Source organism: Tachyglossus aculeatus, chromosome 20, assembly GCF_015852505.1.
Source record: "Tachyglossus aculeatus isolate mTacAcu1 chromosome 20, mTacAcu1.pri, whole genome shotgun sequence".
NCBI lineage: Eukaryota > Metazoa > Chordata > Mammalia > Monotremata > Tachyglossidae > Tachyglossus > Tachyglossus aculeatus.
In genome coordinates, this window is record NC_052085.1 from 7,287,872 (window position 1) to 7,312,611 (window position 24,740).

Sequence of the window (24,740 nt, forward strand, 5' to 3'; positions counted from 1 at the left end):
GCTGAGAGAAGCCAGGGAGAGGTTTCTTTCCCTATGATGAATGGACTTCTGAATTCCAACAGAGTTCATTTTTCCCAAGCGAGTATGTAATTATTCCAGTAATCATGCAGCGTCCCAGAGGAAAGAGTTGCCTTTTGATTAATTTGAGAAACATTCTCAGCCTGGAGGCCTTAACTGGCTATGAGGGAAGATGAACCAACAGAATTTATTTAAGTAAGAAATAGAGATTCCAGAGAAGATGAAAGAGATATCTAGATTTCCTAAATCCATATTGAATAATGCCCTGGCTCAGAGCTTGCATATTAGGCTTGGCAGGTGTTTTTTTTATACTTTGATTTTTACTCTTATTTCCCAGGATTTTCACGGATAAAAAGGAATGTTGACTGCTGGGAAACTCTTAACCTGCATGTAACTATTCCCAGGAGTGATGAGAGGAGACGTGGTAACCAAAGTGTTAGTCTTCTCTCCACAGAGTCAACGGTGTTCATTCCTCAGCCCATCTACACGGTGGAAGAAGACATTGGTGAACTGTTCATTCCCGTCTGGAGAAGTGGAGATGTGAGCCAGGAGCTGATGGTCATCTGCTATACTCAGCAAGGTAAGTAGGCTCAAGTGGGAAAATCAGTCAATCATATTAATTGAGCACCTATTGTGTGCAGAGCGCTGCACTAAGCGCTTGGAGGAATACACTATAACAGAGCTGGTAGACATGTTTCCTGCCTACAAGAAACTCACAGTCTAGAGGGGGAGATCGATATTAAAATAAAGTACAGATGTACTCATGCCTGGTGACATCATGTCCGTGGGCAGACATGGGGCCAGCAAAGCTGTACGCCCAGCTGTTCTTCCCACTGCCCCTCAGAAACGTCTCCGCTGCTGTGTGGGTTTGAGATGAACCAGAGCACCGTGATTCTGCTAGCCGTTCCCTTTGAGTATGCCCAGCTCTGAAATATGGTAGGAGACGGAAGAAGGACCCCCCCCCGCCAGTTCTGCCAAACATCCCAGTGGGGCATTCTTGTGCCCGCTGGTTTAGTGTCCTTGCCGTGGGATTCTGTGGAAGGTGGGAGGGGGAAGGGAGCACAGGAAGGAGACATGGGGGATAGCTCGTCTTACTTTATTGAGTCTTTCCTGTTCGATAGCCAAGATCGGCAGGCCCAAACAGTTGATATCAAGTGCAGAGCATGGTGCTCTGACACCCAGTTTGGTGTCTTTCACCCAGTGGACACGAAGAAAACATTCCCCCATCACCGGGAGTCCCGGACAATAATCCTCCAAGGATCAGACACAGTGAGGGCTCCCCGGGGTCTTCCTAACGGGGACCTTTGTGAACGCTTCTCCCCCAGGAACAGCCACCGGCACCGTCCCCACCTCGGTGCTCTCCTACTCCGACTACATATCCCGGCCTGAGGATCACACCAGCATCCTCCGCTTCGACAGAGATGAGCGGGAGAAGATGTGCCGCGTGGTGGTCATCGACGACTCCCTCTACGAGGAGGCCGAGGCCTTCCACGTCCGGCTGAGCATGCCCATGGGTGGGCGGATCGGAGCCGAGTTCCCAGGGGCCCAGGTGACCATCGTCCCCGACAGAGACGACGGTAAGGACTCATTTATCCTCTGAGTGATTCTAGCGCTGAGGGGAGGAGGGCAGAAAAACGCCCACCGCACACACCAGTCCCACTCCCTGGTTGAGGCACTGGTGGGCCTAGAATATCTTGGAATTTGCTCCTGTCAGATCTTGTACCGTGGAAGGAGAGAAAATTTGAAAGAAGTCGAGCAAAGAAAGTAGTAAGCTTGGGTTGGGGAAACACAGGAGAAGCAGCATAGCCTAGTAGAGGGAGTACAGGCTTGAGAGTCAGAAGACCTGGGTTCTAATCCCTACTCTGCCTCTTGTCTTCTGGGTGAACTTGGGCAAGTCACTTAACTTCTCTGTTACCTCATCTGTAAAATAGGGATTCAGCACCATGACCAGAAAAGCAAAGTCCACAGACCTAGTTACTTTTGGGCTTCCATAACTGTTCTGCGCAGGCCTGGAGACTTCACTTGAGTGGGTTTTTTAGGGCCTAATTTTTTCAGTCAATCAGTGGTATTTATTGAGCATTTACTGTGTGCAGAGCACTGTTCTTAAGCGCTGGGAGAGTGCAGTACAACAGAATTAGCAGACATGTTCCCTGCCCGTAACAAGCTTACAGTCTAAAGGGGGAGACAGGCATTAATATAAATACCTAAGTACTTTATAAGGACCAAGTCATAAAATTGTGTGTATCACTGCCTAGGAAAGGTCATTTGTGCCTGTGAATTGGCAGCAGGAGTGTGAGCAAGTGAAAAACTGGGAAGATGCCAATTGGAAATTTGGTATTTAAAGTTCAAAGTTTTCTTGATCCCAGGAGTTTATTCTCTTCATTTGCACTCCCTCTGGAAAGGGTTGAATCTCTCTGGGTGATGGAGGGTAGGGGGACGATACAGATATATTTATTAAACAGAACAAGTCTTTTTCTCGCCCAATTCACTGGTCTGCCCTTTGACCTGCAGGTATCATTTATATGATAGAGCAGTGGTCAAGGAAGGTGAAGTGAAATTTATTTTTCGTCCATCGGTTGAACCCAGGAGATCATGCTCCGGGCTTCGTCTTCCAAAACGATCTTAAAAGGCTTTCAGGAGAACCTCAGCTATGTGGCGTTGGGGGTGTCCGGTCAGAATAAGAATCTTCTGCATTCCCGGTCCCTCTCAAGCCCCATTCTCTATCTTCACCTTTGTCCTCCTGCGCTGAAGTGAGAAATGTAAGGAATTTATTGGCTGGTGTGTAGGGGCCAGCTTGAGTAAGGTTAATTGTGATAACACCTTCATCTGTACATACACACTCAGATGCTCTGGCACCTAAAGTGCAGAAACTGCTCAAATTGAAAGCACTAGAAAGGGGGAGTGATGCTCTAGGCATTCTTATCACCCCTCGGGCTAAAATTGGCCAGCGTCTGGTATTCATCATCATCATCATCATCATCAGTATTTATTGAATCCTGGTTGTGGGCAGAATACTGGAAAATGCAGTAAAAGGAGAAGAGCCAGGAAGCCGGCAGACCCAGAGAGTAGGCATAAAACGGGAAGTAAAGGTAAAATGTAGCTTGGGAGAAGATGTGTACGACCCTTGCCCTCAAGGCAATGGCATCTTGTTACATCCAGTTCCCCTTGCCAGCCCTAGGCCTTAGTGACTTCAGAGTCAGGTCCCTGTCTTTGTCTCTTTATTTCCTAGACCAGTAAGGGTCTGGTAGAGATTGGACGTGTGCAGGCCCTAAAGCTGAGGGGAAAGTCACTCCAGGGTGTCTTAGTGAGGAGGAAGGATGGGGTTAACTTCCCCCAAGCCTGATTGCCCCCCAAAAGTCTTGGACCCCCACGGACACCCCAAAGTGTCACAGACCGTCAAGTAAATCCAACAGAAAGGAAATCAGTATGGCAACATCTGTTTGCGAACTACTTCCTCGGCATCGATAACCCGAGCCAGCTCAGGATCTAACTTTCTCCCTCGGAAGGGTTTTGGCATAACAAGGACTTATGGGAAAGGAAAGCACCCTGAATGGATTCTGATCCCTTTTTCTCTAGAACCAGGCTTCTATTCTGAGGATGTAGAGCTCTTATTTTCTCCCTCAAAAGGGTTTTGGCACAGTAAGGACTTATGGGAAATGAAAGCAACCTGGATGGATTCTGTTTCCCGTTTCTCCAGAACCAGGTTTCCATTTTGGGGCCGTGGAGTACTACGTGGACGAGAGCGCCGGCTTTGTGGAAGTTCGGGTGTGGAGGACCGGCACAGATCTCTCCAGGCCTTCCTCCGTTACGGTGCGGTCTCGGAAAGCGGAGGTTCGGTCTGCGGAGGGTGAGTAGCCATTGGCATCATCTCACTAATGCATGACCCCTAGGCCCTTGCCTCTCTGGGAGCCAGGAGTCTCCTCTCTTAAACCGTCATACCAACTACCTTGAAAATGACACAAGCACCAGTGTTCACTTTTGAAAAGAAATTGAAAACACGGCCATCTGAGACTTCTTTACCTTGGTAATCAAAGCAGCGTGGTTCAGGGCTTAAGCAACCGATTGATAACCTCTGAGTTTAGAGACTAATACCTGGCCAAGAAGCAAGACAGACTGGATAGAGATTTCACAGAGATTTGTATACATCAATATCTGTAATTTCTTTATTCTTAAATAAGATGCAGTGTGGCTTAGTTGAAAGGGCCCCGACCTGGGAATTGGGACCTGGGTTCTAATCAATCAATCAATCAATCGTATTTATTGAGCGCTTACTGTGTGCAGAGCACTGTACTAAGCGCTTGGGAAGTACAAGTTGACAACATATAGAGACAGTCCCTACCCAACAGTGGGCTCACAGTCTAAAAGGGGGAGACAGAGAACAAAACCAAACATACTAACAAAATAAAATAAATAGAATAGATATGTACAAGTAAAATAAATAAATGAATAAATAGAGTAATAAATATGTACAAACATATATACATATATACAGGTTATTATATATATATATATATATATATATATAATCTTGCGTCTGCCACTTGTCTGCAGTGTGACCTTGGGACAGTCAACTTCTCTGCGCCTCCGTCACCTCATCTGAAAAATGGGGGTTATGACTGTGAGCCCCACATGGTACATGGAGTGTGTACAACCTACCCCAGTGTTCAGTAGAGTGCCTTGCCCGTAGTAAGCCCTTCAATACCATTAAAAGAATAATTACAATAAAATATGAAAATTAATGTATGTCCATAACAACGTCTGTCTACGTCTAGCTCCTTGTGGGCAGGAAACATGTCTACCGACTTTAATGTATTTTACCCTCCCAAGTGCTTAGTACAGTGGTCTGCAGAGAGTCAGTGCCCAATAAATGCCGTTGATGGATTGATGATTACATGACACAGGGACTCCCATCTTGGTTCTGCCCTCCACTCCCTAGGATTGACAAACTCCTTAATAGCTGAGGAAACCAGGGCACAAGGAGATTAAATGGGGATGACCACAGCCACCCACCTTTTGGAGTGATTGTACTGCACATAAAATGTTTTTCAATTGTGACAAACAGAAGGACCTATACCTAAAGCGTATCCATCCTTCCATTGAGATGTTGATTCAACAGCACATTTGCAAGGGTGTAGTCGTATCCCCGTCAATACACAAGCAATAAGCATTGAATAATATAACTCTATGTTTTGCATTGATTGAAGAAACAGAACAGCCTCTCTGAATATCTTTCGGGCCAGATGGATCGGTAGAGAGGTGGTCTTCAGCAATAGTCAGTAGAAGCATGGACGGTTTCTAGTATTTGTCCCCATGAGAAAGCCCCTGCCTTTCAGTCTTAACCCATCGTTCGGTGTCTGGTTCCCTCTTGCAGCCGGCGCCGATTATGTGGGCATCAGTCGCCATTTAGATTTTGCCCCTGGAGTCACCACGCAGACGTTCCGGGTGGTGATTTTGGATGACCTGGGCCAGCCGGTGCTGGAGGGGGTGGAGGCGTTCGAGCTGGTGCTGCGCATGCCCACCGATGCTGCCCTGAGGGAACCCAGCAAAGCCACCGTCTTCATCAACGACTCGGTCTCTGACTGTAAGTCTCTGCCGCGGCCGCCAGACGCGGGGGAACCACCCGCTAACCGGGAGATGACTCGGCTCCCCGGCTCGAGCCTTTAGAGGGGAGGGGTTGCGGAGGGGGACCCGGCTTCCCCGGACCATCTTCCCACTTGTCCGATGGAAGCCGGGACCAGCGTGGGTGGCAAATGGCCACCTGTTTTGGCCCACTCGCTAGGGATGTCAAGCCCTGGAGTCCCATTTGAGTCTAAGCATATGCCATTCAGGAATCTGTTTCCTGAGCATTGCACTGCACCTCGGGGGTGCCCAGTAAGTCCCATTACTACTATTGGAGTCCCTTAGGCTACACTGAGAGGCTAGGCCTGTGAGGAGCCCACGTGGCTTTGGATGGTTCACTTTGAGCAGGTCTGGACCATTGTCTGGCTTCAGGGACTTCTACAGGAGAGTGGAAATGGGCTTGTTACTTGGATTCTCTAGAAGCCCTCTGTGCCACAGAGCTCTGGGGACATTAGCCACAGCTTATTGCCTGCAGTAGGCCTAAAGCATTTTCAAGTGGCCACTGACCTTGGCACGCCAATATTACCATCCTGGGACCACTCGTTCGCTGCCCCATTCACAAATGGCGGTGTTTAAAATGGGGTTGGCACTAGTCGATGTGAGCCTTCTCAAATTAATCGCCTTTTCATATGGTACTTGTGCTGGGTCAGAGAGTGACCACATGACTCGGGGAAGTGCCCCTCAAGTTGGGGTGGCAGGCGGCTCTAAACTTAGTGACCCCTTTCTACATGCAACCCCCTCAATGACCTGGAATGCGACTCGGCATTTCCCTTGTGCTTGCCTTCCCCTCTTCAGCACCCCTCCCTCCCTGTGGAGCTAGCTCCAGGGTCCCAGGCCTCTACGGAGAGAGGGTGGGAATTTGAAGCCTGCATGGCCTCAGTTCAGCCTGCAAGGGCTTTGGCTGGGCCCAGTTTTGACTTTCCTCCACCCCTGCTCCAATGCTCCCTGCAGACTAAAGAGCACCAAGCAGCGGCCGCTGACCTCTCCCCAGTGTTCTGCCTCTGGCCTGGAGCGCCCTCCCTCCTCATATCATCATCATCATCATCAATCGTATTTATTGAGTGCTTACTATGTGCAGAGCACCGTACTAAGCGCTTGGGAAGTACAAATTGGCAACATATAGAGACAGTCCCTACCCAACAGTGGGCTCATATCCGACAGATCGTTATTCTCCCTCACTTCAAAGCCGGATTGAGGGAACATCTCCTCCAAGGGGCCTTCCCTGACCAAGCCCTCCTTTCCTCTTTTCCCATTCTCCTCAGCATGCCCTGATTTCTCTGTTTATTCATCTCCTTCACCCCCACCCAGCCCCCGGGCCCTCCCAGCACTTCTGTGAATATCTGCTATTTATTTGTTTATATTAGTGTCTGTCTCCCCCTCTAGACTGTAAGATCTAGAAATGTGTCTGTTGTGTTGTAATATTGTAGTCTCCCAAGTGCTTAGTGTAGTGCTGTGCACACAGTAAACTCTCAGTAAATATTGACCGATGATTGACTGTGTGGGTGGGGCACAGCTGTCCCACAGGGGCTGCCAGGTTTCTCTATGGGGTTGCCCGTCGTCTGCTGGATACTGGTGGCCTGTGGGGAATTCTTCCTGCTGCTGAGGAAGCTTCTCTGGGCGAAGAGGTAAATTTCAGGCACAGCACAAGTATGCATCCAAACAATTCACCTCCCACCCCCGAATATCGGTCTCCTGCCGTTCACCGAGTGCCATATCGTGAGCACCGATCTTGTGGCGCCCAGGGAGTCTTTGAGCAGTTAATCTATGGAAAACCTTTCATCGCTTCAAACTTGTCTTGGGCATTCCTCATTGTAAATGACCAAAGAAATCTGTGTGGTCTCAGCGGCAATCCCAGCTTGTTCAGAGCACGTTGCATTCCTAAACTTCCTTCCCAGTGCCAAAGATGCAGTTTAAGGAACGAGTGTACAGCGGCCACGAGCACGACGGCCAGATCATCGCGGTGATCCACAGGAGCGGGGACGTCCGATACACGTCCACCGTGAGGTGCTACACACGCCAGGGCACCGCCCAGGTGATGATGGACTTTGAGGAACGCCCAAACATCGACCATTCCATTGTCACGTTTCTTCCTGGTAAGTCCCGAGTGGACAGTCCCTTGAGGGTGGGTTTTCTTAATAGTGGCTCTGGTCTGTCATTCAATCATATTTATTGAGCGCTTACTGTGTGCAGAGCACTGTACTAAGTGCTTGGGAAGTACAAGTCGGCAACATATAGAGACGGTCCCTACCCGACAACGGGCTCGCAGTTATCTGTGTCCTTTTCCACAGAGTAGCAAGTGCTTGCAGGTGCCCTTGATGATAATAATAATTATCGTATTTGCTAAGCGCTTACTACGCGCCAAGCACTGTTCTAAGTTCTGGGGTAGATTCAAGCTAATCAGGTTGGACACATTCCCTGTCCCACATGGGGCTCACTCTCTTAATCCCCATTTTACAGATGAGGTAATTGAGGCCCTGAGAAGTGAAGTGACCTGCCCAAATTCACACAGCAGACATGCGGCAGGCTGGGATTAGAACCCAGGTCCTTCTGACTCTTGAGCTCTTTCTGTTTCCACTAAGCCACACTGCTTCTCTTCCCCCCCTTCCACCTGTAGAAGGCAGTTTTGACATGGCTTTACGGGAGGCCGAGGCAAGAGAAGTCACTTGACTTGTCCAGGGTCATTCGGCAAGGCCTGGTTCTCCATATTGGACCGTCTGTCCATTAACTTAATTCCTTGTCAGACTCATTTTTTTGAATTGTGCTGGCCGTAGAAAATTGCACTGCAGCCATTGCCCAGAACCAAAGTTAGAGATTCCACAGGGGTCATTTGTATTTATCTCGGGATTTATATTAATGTCTCCCTCCCCCTCTAGACCATAAGATCGTTGTAGAAAGGGGACTTGTCTACCAGCTCTGTTGTATTGTACTCTCCCAAGCGCTTAGTACAGTGATTTACATGCAGTAAGCACTCAGTAAATACTGTTGATGATGATGACTTGGGGCTTCTCCCCCTTCTTATTAGCAGTCAACCAAACCTTGCGTTTCAGGCGTCGCTCGCCGCTTCCAAAGGAGCAAGTTTTAGCAGCGAGCCTCCCGGGCCCAGTGAAATCAGTCGACTGACCCCCCTCTGTCTTTCTCCCGATTCCAGGTGAAACAGAGAAGCCCTGCCTCCTGGTGCTCGTGGACGACACGATCCACGAGGAAGAGGAGGAGCTACGGCTGGTGCTCGGAACGCCGAGGAGCGACTCTCCCTTCGGGGCCTCGGTTGGGGACCACAATGAAACCCTGATCAAGATCCGGGACGACGCCGACAGTAAGACGCCACGTCCCGTTCTCCGGAGGCACCTGAGCCTCCGGGGCCAGAACCCGCTAATGGAAACCTGTTCCCTGCCATTTCAGGAGCCATTATTAAGTTGGGAGAGACCAAGTTCAGTGTCAGCGAGCCCAGAGAACCAAACCAGTTGGTGGTTGTCAGGATTCCAGTGGTCCGTCTCGGAGACACTTCCAAGGTTTCCGTGGTCCGAGTCCACACAAAGGATGGCTCGGCCACGTCTGGAGAAGACTACCATCCCGTGTCGGAAGGTAAGCGGAGTTTGTGGGCTTTAGAGCCCCGTGAAGATTATGCTGCTGTCATTGTAGTTGCCTTACTGGCCAGGAAATAAAATTCCTGCCACCAAATGGGCTGCTCATTCTGACCTTTCGAATCCGTTAAGGCCCTGGGTGGGTTTGCACATTATGGCTTTTGGGTGTCCTAAAAAGAATATTGTTAGGATGAAGCCCCAAACCATCTGTAACATCGGGATGACTGGGTGGGGATAGTCCAGAGTAAATTATTTTAGCACAACAGAAATGACAGGCTCATTTAAGGTGGAACCTTAACCAGGTTCGCCCATCCCAGTTCTCTGAAGAGATCTGAGAGTTTCCATCCGGCCTGAAGTGATCCAAAATGGTCATTTTCTGCCCTGTTCATGCTTTGGATCCCCTGAGTTGGTCCCTGGTCAGAAACCTTTACCCCCGATGTCCCCGGCCCTGCCTGTCTGCTTTCTCCCCCTGACCCCACCACCCTAACCTCCCAACCCACGATCATGTGTGGATTAGATTTGAGAAGGTGGGTTTTAAGAGCCTGAAAGACAAAGTTAATTTTAATGATGAAGAAAATCACACTTGCAACCATTGATATCTCTCTAAGGAGTCTCACTACACTAATGTGAACTAGGTGGCTAATCATTTTCCTGTCTTGGAGGAGAAACCTATCGGACTGAAGTGTCAGCTTGCTTTACAAATTCAGATGACTCTCAAATTGTTTAGACTGACACCTGGCTTAAAAAAAAAAAAAGCACCCAATTTCCCAAATGGTAAGGTCGGGTTAGGAAATTTTAGGAGCAAGAAAGCTTTGATTTTTTTTTTTTCCTTTTTTGGTATCTTATTTATGTGGGTCCGTGCCTCCTTTCTCCCACTTCAGGGAACCTGTAGCTTGTCCTACAGCTCACATTTAAACTTTATTGCTGTGATCTTCCATTTCTAGAAATTGAGTTTAAGGAAGGTGAGACCCAGCATGTTGTTGAAGTTGAAGTTCTTTTTGATGGGGTCAGAGAGATGCGGGAGGCCTTTACGGTGCACCTGAAGCCTGATGAAAACATGGTAGCAGAGACCCAGGTGAGTGGATTGGTGACTGGCAAACAGAACCATCCCCTGAACAAATTCATCCAGATGAACCCTTTATGAATTTGAGGCATAGACCTTAAGTTTGAGGACTTGAAAGAAAGAATTGAATCTACACTCCTATCTCTTTATTGTATTTCCCAAATGCTTTACAGATCAGTCCAAGTTAAAATAGTAATAATAACAGGGATATTCTAAGTGCCTATTGTGTGCTAAGCACCAGAGTAGGTACAATTACAATCAGTTTGGAGATAGTCTGTGTCTCACATGGGGTTTTCAGGCTAGGGGAGAGGGAGAACTGCTATTTACCCTCCATTTTACAGATGAGGAAACTGAGGCCCAGAGAAGTTAAGTAACTTGTCCCAGGCCACACAATAGGCAGGTGGGAGAGCTGGGATTAGAACTCAGCTCTCCTGATTCCCAGTCCTGAATTCTTTCCACTTAGACCACGCTGCTTTTCTGAAAGAGTTTACTCATCTCCTTCTTATGGGACAGGAACTGTTTCTGATATGATTGTGTTGTATCTACCCCAGTGCTATCACAGTTGTTATTATTTTATTGTTATTATTATTATTATTATTATTATTGTTGTTATTATTTACCATTAAGTGAGCTCTTTGATTTGAACATTTTCTGCAGCGTGGCCTAGTGAATAGAGCAAGAGCCTGGGAGTCAAAAGGTCATGGATTTTAATCCCAGTTCTGCCACATGTCTGCCGAGTGACCTTGGGCAAGTCACTTAACCTCTCTGTGACTCAGTTACCTCATCTATAAAATGGGGACTAAGACTGTGAGCCTTATGTGGGGCAGGGACTGAGTCCAACCCAATGTGCTTGTGTCTACCCCAGCGCTTAATACAGTGCCTGGCCCATAGTAAATGCTTAGCAAATGCTACTATTATTATCATTATTATTAATAATAATAAGAATAATACAAATTCATTAATAATAAAAGTATTACAACACGAATACTGCAATTGTTAATAGTAATAATAATTGCAGAATTTTTATAATATATAGTATAATAATAATGAAGGGATGGTAATGTCTTTCAGCATAGTTCAAAAGATCTTGACTATCATTCCCAGAAAGACACCTTTGGCAGACATCAACCCAGTGGATGACGTGACCAGAATTTCCTGAGATTTCTATTTGCCTTCCAGGCTACCAAGGCCATTGTGTACATTGAAGAAATAAACAGCGTGGCAGACGTCACCTTCCCATCCACCCCCCTGGTCGTGTCCCTTCTTCTATACGATGATGTATCTGGAGCCAAAGACAGTAGTGGTCCCGTGTCCGGCTACCCTGTCGTCTGTATCACGGTGAGTAAAGAATTGAGGTGTAATGACTTTAATCAAATCAACATCCGGTCGACTTAGGGGTGACAGGAAAGGCACCCAGTCCTGGCAGGAGGAAGTGTTGGAAGATTAGAATTTTCCGATTGACCTCTCGAGCTGAAAATAAAGGCCCAGAGTCCGTAGGACGTATCAGGGCTCGCTCTCGAAGCTAGGAAATGTATTGCGTCGGCCTGTAAAACCCTTCCTTGGTGTTGTTGGTGTGCTTTCCCCCCAGGCCTGCAATCCGAAATATCCCGACTTCGACAAGACGGGCTCCATCTGTGCAAGCGAGAACATCAACGACACTTGGACCCGGTACCGCTGGCTGGTCAGTGCGCCCACCGGCCCCGACGGGGTGACCAGCCCCATGAGAGAAGTGGACTTTGACACGTTTTTCACTTCCTCCAAAATGATCACTCTGGACTCCGTTTACTTCCAAGCCGGCTCCCGGGTGCAGTGTGCCGCGCGGGCTGTGAACGCCGATGGGAACGAAGGCCTGGAGCTCATGAGTCCCATCGTGACGATGAGCAAAGAGGAAGGTAATCGAATCCATTATTCATTTAGAGGGGTAGCAGAGGCCCAAGAAATGCTATTTTTGGATCCAACCAACCCAGCGGTCCCGTAGTCCCTGACAGTGGTAACAGTATGCTTGGAGGGAGGGACAGTAAGATCAGTCGGTCATTCAATCCATCAGCGCAATTTATCGAGTGTTTACCATGTGCAGACCTCTGTACTAAGTGCTTGGAAGAGTCCAAAGCAGTAGATTTGGTAGATAGGATCCCTGCTCTCAATTAGTCGTATTTATTGAGCACTGACCTTGTGCTAAGTGCCTGGGAGAGTATGATGCATGGTAGACAAGGTCCCTGCCCTTAAAAAGTTGACAGTCTAGTTGGGGAGACAGAGGTTCAAATAAATTACGGATGGGGGAAGCGGCAAAGTATAAGGATATGCTTGTAATTGCCAGTGGGCAGGTTAAGTATCAAAGTGCTTAAGGGTTACAGATCTAAGGATGCAGAGGGGAGGACAAATAGGTTGGGGGCTAGTCAGGGACAGCCTCTGGGAGAATATAGGATTTTAGCAATCTTGGCTCCTGCTGACTGGCGTCCAAATCTTTTCCGTCTGTCTGCTCACCTTGGTTGATGTAGTCTGTACTTTCCCCATTTCCATTCTTCCACTTTTCTCTTTGCAAAGTCTGTAATAGGCAACCAGGAGCTGCCACTTTGTAAAGCTGCCTGAGATCTGGAGCCTTAACTTCAATTTCCCCCTGCCCCCCGGGGACACAGTATCCATTGTTTTTCCCTTCTTTCCTCTAGGTCTCTGTCCGCCTCGCATGCCGGGGGTCGTCGGGGCAGAGCCGTTCTCAGCCAAATTGCGGTACACCGGCCACGAAGATCCAGACTTCGCCAATCTCATCAAACTCACCGTCACAATGCCACACATCGACGGTAGGCTAAAGCGTGGCATCCTACGCACATGCTTTGATTTCCTGGGCCTCTTTCGGTTGGTTGAACAGCCCAAGGGACCCACACCTAAACTATCGCCTCAGTTTGCCAACCGACGGGGCAGCCTTTCGGTTAGCATTTGACTCCGGGCCTCTGGTCCCACGTTTCGAGCCCCGTGTAGCCTCTGCACTTGCAGAAATTGGGCGGGGTTAGTGGCAGGCCCGGTCTAGCATTTGTCCAGCATTTCCTCCTTCCACCAGCACCACGGAGCCTATTGCATTTCTTGAGAATCTTGCATAAGACTCAACAAATGTAGACATGGCCTTGGGCATTCAGAGAGCACTTAGGAACTTGAGATAAGTATCTGAGCATATGTCTTTAACATGCGGTTGACATCTTGTAACTTGGGCCTTCCAAGCCCGTCTTAATATTTACATCAATCAAGGCAGTTGCCTCATTTTCCTCCTAAATCAGACTGAGAAATGCAAGGTGGTTTAGAGTGGGCGTGATCTCCTTTTGGTTCTCTTTTCCTGCTGGAGGTTGAGTTGTTTGAAACTAATTGGGACCTAAAGCCTTGCCCCGCTCCCCCCCAGTATTGCATGGCTCCCCAAACTCCAAAAGTTCCCCCAGATCTAGGGGTACTTGGTTAATTTGAAAATTAAATTTACTCTAGTGTAGGGCACTCTCTCCTACCACTTATGGTACAAGACTGAACTGGTCGGTGACATTTATTGTCCATCCTCTATGGGCAAAGCCCTGTCCTGTGTGAACGGAGAGCTGTTTTTATATCCGGGTAGGGACCGTCTCTATATGTTGCCAGCTTGTACTTCCCAAGCGCTTAGTACAGTGCTCTGCACACAGTAAGCGCTCAATAAATACGATTGAATGAATGAGTGAATGAATGAATATTGAAATTCCCCCACATTTAGCTAGACAGCCGTCCCCTAGCCATCTCCCAAGGACTGTGGGAGCGTTACTAAGTGAGTTTGAAATGCTGGGCAAAAGTGTGTCTACACAGAAGGAGTGTGGCCTAATGGAAAGTACTTGGCCCTGGGAGTCAGAGGACCTGGGTTCTAATCCCAGCTATGCCAGTTGTCTGCCATGGCCTTGGGCAAGTCACTTCATTTTTCTCTGCCTCAGTCTTGCCGTCGATAAAATGGGGATACAATCTCTGTTCTCCCTCCCCCGTAGACAGTGAACCCCCATGAGGGTCAGGGACTATATCCGAGCTGATCATCTCGTATCTACCCAGGGCTTAGTGCGGCGCTTGGCACATAACGAGCACTCAACGAACAGCATTGTTGTTGTTACTGCAGGCATGCTTCCAGTCATCTCCACAAGAGAACTGTCCAACTTTGAACTGACCCTCAGTCCTGATGGAACGAGGGTGGGGAATCACAAATGCTCCAACCTCTTGGATTCTACCGAAGTGAGGACGCACCACGGCTTCTTGACCAACACCACCAAAAACGCAGCGGTGATGGGCGAGACGTCCCCCTACCAGTACAGCTCAGCGATGAGGGGCACCCGGACCCTGCGTTTCTATCGCAACCTGAACCTGGAGGCCTGCCTGTGGGAGTTCGTCAGCCACTACGACATGTCGGAACTGCTCACCGAATGCGGAGGCACCATTGGGACAGATGGACAGGTACAGATCATTCATTCAAGTTGCTGCACTGGTCCTTGCCGCCTGCTCAGAAAAACAAACCCGGATCCCGGGTTTGCTTTTCACCTAGCTCCATTTACTCTCTGTGCTCAACCTGATGGTACTGGTTAAGCACTTACTATGGCCAAGCACCTGTTGTAAGCTCTGGAGCAGTACAAACTAATCAAGTTAACTGACCCCGATAATCACATACTCCACCTGACGATGGAATAATGGGAGTACTAATTCCATCTCTCAAAACCCCGATCTCCTCAAGAACATTTTCCAGAGGTTCTTATACACACACACACTCAGCTGTGTGTGAGGCATGTGTTTTGGCTAACTATACCTTTTGGTTAGAACATTGGTAGGGAAGCAGGGACAGCGAGCTTACAATCTAGAGGGACTTCATTCCCTTAGAAATATCCTCTAGACTTGTACGCTCATTGTGGGTGGGAAAGGTGCCTACCAACTCTGTTGTATTGTTACATCATACACTAGTACATTAGTACTTCCTGCTAATGTTTACTGCCTTTAACTAAAGGCAACAGTTCCCTTCTTTTCAACGATTTTCAAAATTTTCAAAAATTCCAACAATTCTTCCTGCCAACAACTCTCCGCCTCCTGGAGAAAACTAGCAGCCCCTTCCCTTGCTTTGGGCTTGTCTGCCCCAAGAGGGTTAAATTCACTCCCACTCTTACCACTAATGCACTGACCAGCGGTAATAATAATAATAATAATAATAATGATGGCATGTATTAAGTGCTTACTATGTGCAAAGCACTGTTCTAAGCTCTGGGGAGGTTACAAGGTGATCAGGTTGTCCCACGAGAGGCTCACGGTCTTAATCCCCATTTTACCGATGAGGTAACAGAGAAGTTAAGTGACTTGCCCAAAGTCACACAGCTGACAAGTGGCGGAGTGGGATTTGAACCCATGACCTCTGACTCCAGAGCCCGTGCTCTTTCCAGTGAGCCACACTGCTTCTCAGGAGGTGCTCTGAGAGGCCTGTGCCCTCCCACAGCTGCTGCCCTACCCAGCTCCCGCTCCCCATTCAGGCCAAGGGAGCAGGCTGGGGTGTGAATGGCTTCCTAGAGGATGTTCCCATCCCCACCCTGTTCTGAAAACCATTGGCTCATGTGCCTGAGGGCTGGGAGACGTGACCGGCTGTCGGCACTGCACCGAGGCTGAGATTCAGGGGGGCTTAGAAGGGGCTTCAGGCCTTGCCAAAAAAAGAAATCTTAAGGCTCAACGGAAGCTGAAATTGAGGCTGACGAAACCTCCCCACACCAAACACGGCATCGATCTGTGATGTGCCAGATCCGGCCGGAATATCTGAGATGCTGTCTCTTCAACTTTTTCCCTCCGCCTCCTCTGCTTTCCCCAGATCCTTGGATCTTTGCTGTCTTCCATGCTCACCAACAGAAGCTGAGGGGTGTCGGGGCACCAACAGTGGGGAGGGACAAAAAGGAAGAAAGCTGGAAAGGATGTAGCCCCTCCCATCTCCCTTTTATTGCCCACCTCCTGTTTTTCCTTAATTTGTATCTGGACTTTCTTCATTCCCAACCCCACTTAGGTCTTGAAGCCCAGAACGAGAAGAGGGTCGATGACTTTATAGAAAAAAACCTGGGGGTTCAGAAGCCACAGAAAAGGAGAGACTGTTTAATCACTCAATCAAGAAGAGTGAAAAGTTACCGACCATTTAATCACTCAATCAAGAAGAGTGAAAAGTTACCCATATAGATCTATTTTATTTTTGAACTTCTAAGAAAATTGAAGTTTAATTATTCAAGAGCAACCGAGACATGTTCACCAAAAATAGATAGGCTTAAGCAAACTTGTCATCTTGGGTTTTCCTGATGTGCAGCAAAACAGAGTTTTGATTTCTTTCCTACAGGTATTGCAGGGTGCTTGTATGTAGGGAATTGGGGCATTTGAGCATTTCCATGTCTTTCCAGCCAAGTTCTTTGTGGAAATGACTGTCCTTGTTCCAGTCAGTTACAAAACTTGGCAGAGTAGCTTAAGCAAATTACTGTTGAAAACGAATTTGATTAACTCCATCAAATTTAGCTGAGCCCTTGCCAGAAATAATGCGAAGGAGAATACATTAAGTTATTTTTTAATGTACCAATTGGTAGTTGGAAGAGACTGTGATTGAACAATGCCGAGGAGCTGGGTTTTGTGCTCTGTGAAACGGGCTGTTTCTAGCAGTGATCTAAAGGGAGTGTGTGTATTTCAACTCTCACCTACTCATTTATAAGCCAGATGTCAGGGAATTAGGGATAGTCTGGCCTGGTGGAAAGGGCACAGGACTGGGTGTCAGGAGACCTGGGTTCTAGTCCCATCTCTGCCACTTGCCTGCTCTTGGCATTTGGGGAAAGCCCTTAACTTCTGTGGGCCTCAGTTTCCTCATCTGTAAAAGTGGGGCTACCTGTCCTCCCTCCGTCTTAGACTGTGAATGCCCTGTGGGACAGGGACTGTTTGGCCTGATTATCTTGTATGTACCTCAGAGCTTAGTATAGTGCTTGCACAGGGTAAGCATTTAATGAGTACCATCATTGTGAATTTGGCTTCAGCTGCCGCAGTTTTAAGCAGTGAAGTTAAGAGCAATACTAGGAGGCCTTCCCAGACTGAGCCCCTTCCTTCCTCTCCCCCTCGTCCCCCTCTCCATCCCCCCGCATCTTACCTCCTTCCCTTCCCCACAGCACCTGTATATATGTATATGTGTTTGTACATATTTATTACTCTATTTATTTTACTTGTACATATCTATTCTATTTATTTTATTTTGTTAGTACATTTGGTTTTGTTCTCTGTCTCCCCTTTTTAGACTGTGAGCCCACTGTTGGGTAGGGACTGTCTCTATATGTTGCCAATTTGTACTTCCCAAGCGCTTAGTACAGTGCTCTGCACATAGTAAGAGCTCAATAAATACGATTGATGATGATGATGACTGGCGTAGGCCAACTCCAGCTGTAGGGCGGAAGGCCATTTCTCCCCTGGGCCAATTAAAATAGTGAGTGCCCCTAGACATCGCAAAAAAAGGAACAGATTCTTCCCTTTTTTTATTGGACCAAGAGTGCACCTATGTTTCCTCCCCCCTCCCAGATTCTTCTCTTTAGTCACGGAAGGTCAAAAACCCTCTTTACAAAATTCCAGTAGACACAAGAGCATCATTCATTCATTCATGCAATCGTATTTATTGCAGAGCACTGTACTAAGCGCTTGGGAAGTACAAGTCGGCAACATATAGAGACGGTCCCTACCCAACAACGGGCTCACAGTCTAGAAGGAGGAGACGGACCACAAAATAAAACACGTCAGAACAAAAAATCATCAGAACAAATAAAATTAAAGCTATATGCACATAATTAACAAAATAAATAGAGTAAATATGTACAATTAAAATAAATATAGTAATAAATCGGTACAAATATATACAAGTGCTGTGTGGAGGGGAAGGAGTTAGGGCGATGGGGAGGGGGAGAGGAAAAAGGGGGCTCAGTCTGGGCATCAGCTGGGTGGTCAAGTCAAAAATGAGACTCTGCCATTTTGGCAGGGCTTTTTTTTTTCCGGTTTTCATTCAGCCTGACATTCCACTTCACCTTTGGCCATCCTGGCCTCCTGCCGTCCCCTGGCACCAAAGAGCCAAGGTGGCAGGTGGGAGGCTATGACCCGGGGAGAAGAAAAATGTATCCAGGAAAACCTCCAGAGGACATGCTGACGGCTAATTGGTGGCTCCTCTGGATGTTTGGTAATCTAATATGGCTCCATGTCAGCCCTTGAATGGTCCAGGAATAGAGGCTGTGTAGATTCAGTGGAAGGCCAGGGAAGCTAAAGAGAACAAGTGGAGGAGAAAAAGAACGTAGATTCCCCTCCAGAAGAGCCCAATGGGGCTCCCCAGAATCAGCAAATTCAAGCTCCTTGGGGAGGGCGCCAAGTGCAGCTGGGATTTTCCAGGGAGTGAACGTTCCGTATTTTCTCCCCGCAACAACGTGTCCGAAAGCCGTGAGATGGATGGATCAAGATGCTGGCCAAAATTTTTCTTGGCACCTAGGACGTATATTAGGAAATCCATTATCTAAATGTATTAAGTAAAAAAAACCAAAAACCCTTGGTGATATATTAAATCCGTTGCAGACATGTTCATCTTAATTACCTGTAGTAGATGGATTGTAGTTCACCTAATCGTTTATACCGTACTTCAGGAATAATAAATGGGCATTTCAGGATCAATTACTAAATGCTGGTAGTCTACACCTTAGGAAAGTATGTTCCCGGGGGGAAGACTTCTACTGCCAATAGCTTTTCTCGCAGAACTGAATGTGGGAATTGCAGGAGACTGAGCGGGCAGAAATCAAAGAGCTTAGTGGTTAGATTTTTGTCTTCATATCAGTTTGGTGGTGCACATCTCTTACACCGCTCTGTTATTACTCCCAGAGCCCCCCTACTTTTTAATGGTACTTGTTAAGTACTTCCGGGGTGACAGGTTGGACACAGTCCACGTCCCATGTGGGCCTCACAGTCTTAATCCCCATTTTGCAGATGTGGTAACTGAGGCCCCAAAGTGAAGTAACTTGCCCAAGATCACACAGCAGGCCTAGGCTCTATCCACTAGGCCATGCTGCTTCCATGCCGCTGTCCAAATCCCCCCCTCTGCTGGCTTCCTCCCCTGGGAAGGTGGATTAGCTGATTCTGGAGAAAGTGGAGGAGCCGGGATTAGAACCCCAGTGTCCTGACTAACAGTCCCATGCTCTTTCCGCCAGGCCACCGCAAATTCCCACCGAGTCGATGGTTCTTATAATGCGATTTTCCTACGAGAAGCTCTCTTCGAGAACACGACTAATGCGCTTTAGCAGCAGTGACCGTAGCGTGTAAGGGAACGCAATGTGAGGGTCCCGGGTGGCCCTGTTTTGTTGAGGGGGGTGGGTCTTCCCGAGCTGTCTCTCTCCTGCCCCTAGGTCCTCAACCTCGTGCAGTCGTACGTGACCCTGCGAGTCCCCCTCTACGTGTCCTACGTTTTCCACTCCCCGGCGGGGGCCGGCGGCTGGCAGCACCTGGACCTGCAGTCGGAGCTGCGGCTCACTTTCGTGTACGACACCGCCATTCTCTGGACCGACGGAATCGGCAGCCCGCCCCAGGCCGAGCTTCAAGGTCCGCCCGGGGCCCCGGCGTCCACCCCCCGGGGCCCCGGCGTCCACCCCCCGAGTCCCGGCCATCCACCCCACCCGGCGGGCGGCAGCGGGGGTGGAACGCCGGCTCTGGGCCGAGCCCTCGGGGAGCCTGGTGGTCAGTCGATCGGTACAACGTATTTACTGAGCGCTTACCGTGTGCAGAGCAATAATAATAACGATAGGTGTTAAGCTCTTACTATGTGCCAAGCACTGTTCTAAGCGCTGGGGTAGATACAAGGTTGTCCCACGCGGGGCTCACAGTCTTAATCCCCATCTGAGGCACAGAGAAGTGAAGTGGCTTGCACACAGCAGACGAGTGGCGGAGCCGGGATTAGAATCCACGTCCTCTGGCTCCCAAGCCCAGGCTCTCGCAATTAGGGCGTGCTCGGGAGAGAACAGTAGAACACTGTTACAGACGCATTCCCTGCCCACGCTGAGCTTACAGTCTAGAGGACTTGCAGTCTGGACTTAAAGTCTAGAGGACCGATCGAATCAGTAGACCCCCATCTCCACCCCGTAGCGGCCCTGGCTGAAACTCAAACGCCAAAATAGCGGCGGTGGCTTTCGCTCCGTCCCGTAACTGTGATGGAGAGTCTTAAATAATCCTACATTCTCATGGTGTGGCCCTTTCTTTACCCTAGCAGTTGGGGATATTTTGGAAATTCCACAGTCTCTGGTTGAATGATGGGAATGTCCCCCCGGTCACAGATGTGTCCACAGTGGGACACGTTGGCTGGGGTTGGCCCCATTGCGGGGTTAGAGGATCCTCCTGGATAAACTCTCCTTGAGAGCCCCCAGCGAGGACCCACTCCCCCATTCTTCTCCAAGGGGGCCCTCGGGAACACTCTTGGCCCACCTCACTGCGGCCTGTACCTCTGAGGCAGGCCGGGAGTTGGGGGTACAGAGGGGAGATTTTCTTCTCCCCCCTCCCAAGCTGATGGGGACGAGGGACCGATGACCCCTTCTCCCCTGCCAAGGGAGAAGAATCCCTTCCAGGCATCACTGAGTCAGACAGATCGTCGTGGCCGGGCTGCCCCCTCTTCCTCTTTGTGTGAAAACGCTGAAGCCCTTGGCGGTTTGCGGCTCGGAGGGGCGTCCCCGGCTTGGTGAAAATCCCAACCGGGTCCTGCCACCACCGTCCGGCCAACCCACGCTACCGTCTGCTCCTCCCCCTGGCCAGGCTCCCTGTTCCCCACCAGCATGCGGATCAGCGAAGAAGGGCGTCTGGTGGTGAACTTCAAGACCGAAGCTCGGTTCCACGGTTTGTTCGTGTTGTCGCATCCCGGTAAGCTTATTTTGCCGTAGCGCTTTCATGGAGAGCACCTCGTTGCGGGGAAAAAAAGCCATCATCATCATCATCAATCGTATTTATTGAGCGCTTACTGTGTGCAGAGCACTGTACTAAGCACTTGGGAAGTACAAATTGGCAACATATAGAGACAGTCCCTACCCAACAGTGGGCTTACAGTCTAAAAAGGGGAGACAAAACCAAAAACTTTATCAACTACAGACCCGCTTCGGGGGATGCTTTCATAAATGTGTTCTTAACTTGCTGACTCTCCGGGGACTCGCAGTGCACATTACGCAAACTGAAAGTTGTTTCCGGTGCAGTTATATTTTCACCTTTACTCCCGTGGAACAGGAGTACCTCCAACCTGGGCTTCTGTATCCATCAGGGACGAGATTATTCCTGGAGAAGCAGTATGGCGATTGCCCTCCCCGATGGTGAACTTACGATAGGAAATGCAGTTCACAAATGAGCGCAGGAGAAGGGAGTGGGTCTCACATTTGCGCTGTAGCTTCTGGATCCCTTAGTAATGATGGTATTTGTTAAGCACTCATGAAGTGCCTGGCACTGGGATGGATGCAAGCAAATCGAGCTTGAAAAGCTTCTAGGGCCACGAGGCTTTCGAGCAATGTGCCTAGTTTACTGTGTCCGTCGGCATCCTTCTAGCATCCGTCGCGAGTTCTACGATCACATCCACCGATCACCCGGGCCTGACCTTCTCCCTCCACCTCGTGAGGAGCGACCCGACGTACCACCAGCCGATGCAACAGTGGAGCTTCGTATCAGACTTTGCGGTACGTTGTCAAGCCCGGTCCCTGACTGGGTCTGCTGTCGGCTCCAAAGGGGACCGTGAGCTCACTGGGTCTAAAGAGGCACGAGACCTGGGTTCTAGTTCTGACTGTGCCCCGTCCTGCCATGGGACCCTAGGCAAGTAATTTAACCTCTCTGCGCCTTGGTTTCCTCGTCTGTAAAATGGGGAGATTAGGACCTGCCGTTCTGTACTTTATGGGGATGTTGTGAGGAGAGGATGAGGTGAACGGTGGGGAAGTGCTGTAATACACCACCTGGGCCCCCGACCCCCAAATCCTTGGTGATTCAGCCGACGGTCTATGTCCATGTCCCCAGTTGCTTGCCTGGTCGACCTTTCTGTCCTCAAGGGCCCCCTTTTCCATTTTTCTCATTTTGTTCACTCCATTTCTTGGTTGTTCTCCAGTTTCTCTACCTCCTTTGGACCACACTGTGATCCAAACCAGACCCAATGCTCCAGGTAAACGTTGAGCGGTAGAGGAAGCAGAAGTAGAACTGCCCTTCGCTGACAGGCTGTGGCCTGTGACTTACACAGCAGCGTGACAGTGCAGAGTCATAGTCCTCTTGTGGTCCCCTATGACCCCCGGATCTCTTTCTGCGGATTTTCTGCCTAGTAGTCTTTCTCCGTCTTGTAATTATGCCATCTGGGGCTTGTCCCTATGTTTATATGTTGCCCTAAATCTCCCAGTAACTCTCCCCCTGTTTCTGGAGGACCCTTTTACTGTTTTTTTGTCACAGTTACTCTGGGTTGTATTGTGGATTTCCTAATTGTTATCCACCCCCACCGAGCTTGACCAGATGGCAACTGACTGAAACCTCTATCTTTCCTCCCCTAGGTAAGAGATTATTCTGGGACATATACAGTGAAGCTCATCGCCTGTACGACCGCTCCTCAACAGGAGTTCAGCATCCCGGTCATCTGTAACCCCCGAGAGCCAATCACATTCGACCTGGATATCCGGTTCCAACAGGTAAGGCCCTAAGGGATTTGCCATTTTCGCCTTCTTTTGAGGAATACTCTTTCCGCTGAGGTGATAATAATGATGATTGTGATATTTGTTAAGTGCTTATTGTACGCCAAGCCCTCTTCTGAGCTCCGGGTGAGGTGCCGTGGTGAGGACTTTCCTGTGCACGTTAAAAGGCTTTTTGCCATCTGTCTTAGGTCAGCGACCCAGTGGCGGCAGAGTTCAGCCTCAATACGCAGATGTTCCTCCTCTCCAAAAAGGCTCTTTGGCTGTCGGACGGATCCATGGGCTTTGGACACGAAAGCGATGTGGCTTTCTCCGAAGGTGAGCCGCCGCCTGACTCTTCTCAGAGTCATGACTCGGGGCTTGGGCGGGGGAGGCGCGTTGTTACTGTGCAGATCGGTTTTGGGGGACATCGAGGCACGCCCCTTTCCTGGCCTGTTCACATGGCAGAGTCGTCTCTCACGTTCGTGTCACCGGAGGAATTTTCTGTCTCCTCTTGGCTCCATGGTGATTAGGACAGCCTCACATAAGCCTTCTTAGATACTGTTTTCATTTTACCTTTCAACATCATGATCATTAGTGGTGCTTTGAGAGTGCCGCCTGGGTAGAGAATGTGTCTCTTAATTGTATTGTATGCTCTGAAGTGCTTAGTGCTGCACTCTGCACACAGCAAGAGAAGCAGTGTGGCTCAGTGGAAAGAGCACGGGCTTTGGAGTCAGAGGTCACGGACTCAAATCCCGGCTCCGCCACTTAGCTGTGTGATTTTGGGCAAGTCACTTAACTTCTCTGTTACCTCATCAGTAAAATGGGGATTAAGATGGTGAGCCTCCCGTGGGACAACCTGATCACCTTGTAACCTCCCCAGTGCTTAGAACAGTGCTTTGCACATAGTAAGCACTTAATACATGCCATCATTATTATTATTATTATTATTATTACCGCTGGTCAGTGCATTAGTGGTAAGAGTGGGAGTGAATTTAATCCTCTTGGGGCAGACAAGCCCAAAGCAAGAGCAGGGGCTGCTAGTTTTCTCCAGGAGGCAGAGAGTCGTTGGCAGGAAGAATTGTTGGAATTTTTGAAAATTTTGAAAATTTAGAACAGTGCTTTGCACATAGTAAGCATTTAACAAATGCCAGTATTATTATTAGTAGTAGTAGTAGTAAACGCTCAATAAGTATGATTGAATGAATGAACATAGTAAGTGCTTAGTAAATACCACAGTTCCTAATATTATTATTGCTGTTATCTGCCGCAGAGGAGAGCGGCCACAAGCAGCCTCCTGTGTCAGACCCAAGGCGGCACGTCGCCAGCCGGGGGGTGAGGGGAGTCACGGCGCCACGTCTCAACGTCTCTCCCTGTCTCTTTTTAGGCGATGTGATTTACGGGCGGGTGATGGTGGATCCGGTCCAGAACCTGGGCGATTCCTTCTACTGCAGCATTGAGAAGGTCTTCCTCTGCACCGGGGCCGACGGCTACGTCCCCAAGTACAACCCGGCCGGCGCCGAGTACGGCTGCCTGGCCGACTCCCCCTCCCTCCTGTACAGGTTCAAGATCGTGGTAAGCGCCGCGGCCGGGAGGATCCGCTCGGGGAGTTGGCCAGGGCCAGCTACCCGCCTTCGTCGGCTCATTCATTCAGTCGTATTTATTGAGCGCTTACTGTGTGCAGAACACTGTACTAAGCACTTGGGAAGTACAAGTTGGCAACATATAGAGATGGTCCCTACCCAACATCGGGCTCACAGTCTAGAAGGGGGTTCTAGAAGTCTAGAAGGGGGTGGTCCC

The 24,740-nt window shown here is 49.1% G+C and overlaps 1 protein-coding gene across 1 annotated transcript in view; it reads left to right on the forward strand.

Annotated features, from left to right (window-relative positions):
- The window catches only part of FREM2 (FRAS1 related extracellular matrix 2), an 86,456-nt gene that overhangs the window by 58,464 nt on the left and 3,252 nt on the right, over window positions 1–24,740 (forward strand). Inside the window, exons 5-22 of the mRNA XM_038761866.1 lie at window positions 473–598; window positions 1,344–1,595; window positions 3,716–3,865; window positions 5,390–5,599; window positions 7,533–7,730; window positions 8,786–8,950; window positions 9,037–9,219; window positions 10,163–10,293; window positions 11,461–11,619; window positions 11,870–12,173; window positions 12,948–13,079; window positions 14,393–14,724; window positions 19,683–19,875; window positions 21,076–21,180; window positions 21,850–21,977; window positions 22,827–22,961; window positions 23,153–23,279; window positions 24,328–24,515. Coding sequence (XP_038617794.1) covers window positions 473–598; window positions 1,344–1,595; window positions 3,716–3,865; window positions 5,390–5,599; window positions 7,533–7,730; window positions 8,786–8,950; window positions 9,037–9,219; window positions 10,163–10,293; window positions 11,461–11,619; window positions 11,870–12,173; window positions 12,948–13,079; window positions 14,393–14,724; window positions 19,683–19,875; window positions 21,076–21,180; window positions 21,850–21,977; window positions 22,827–22,961; window positions 23,153–23,279; window positions 24,328–24,515 — 3,218 coding nt within the window. The remainder of the gene's footprint in view (window positions 1–472; window positions 599–1,343; window positions 1,596–3,715; window positions 3,866–5,389; window positions 5,600–7,532; window positions 7,731–8,785; window positions 8,951–9,036; window positions 9,220–10,162; window positions 10,294–11,460; window positions 11,620–11,869; window positions 12,174–12,947; window positions 13,080–14,392; window positions 14,725–19,682; window positions 19,876–21,075; window positions 21,181–21,849; window positions 21,978–22,826; window positions 22,962–23,152; window positions 23,280–24,327; window positions 24,516–24,740) is intronic.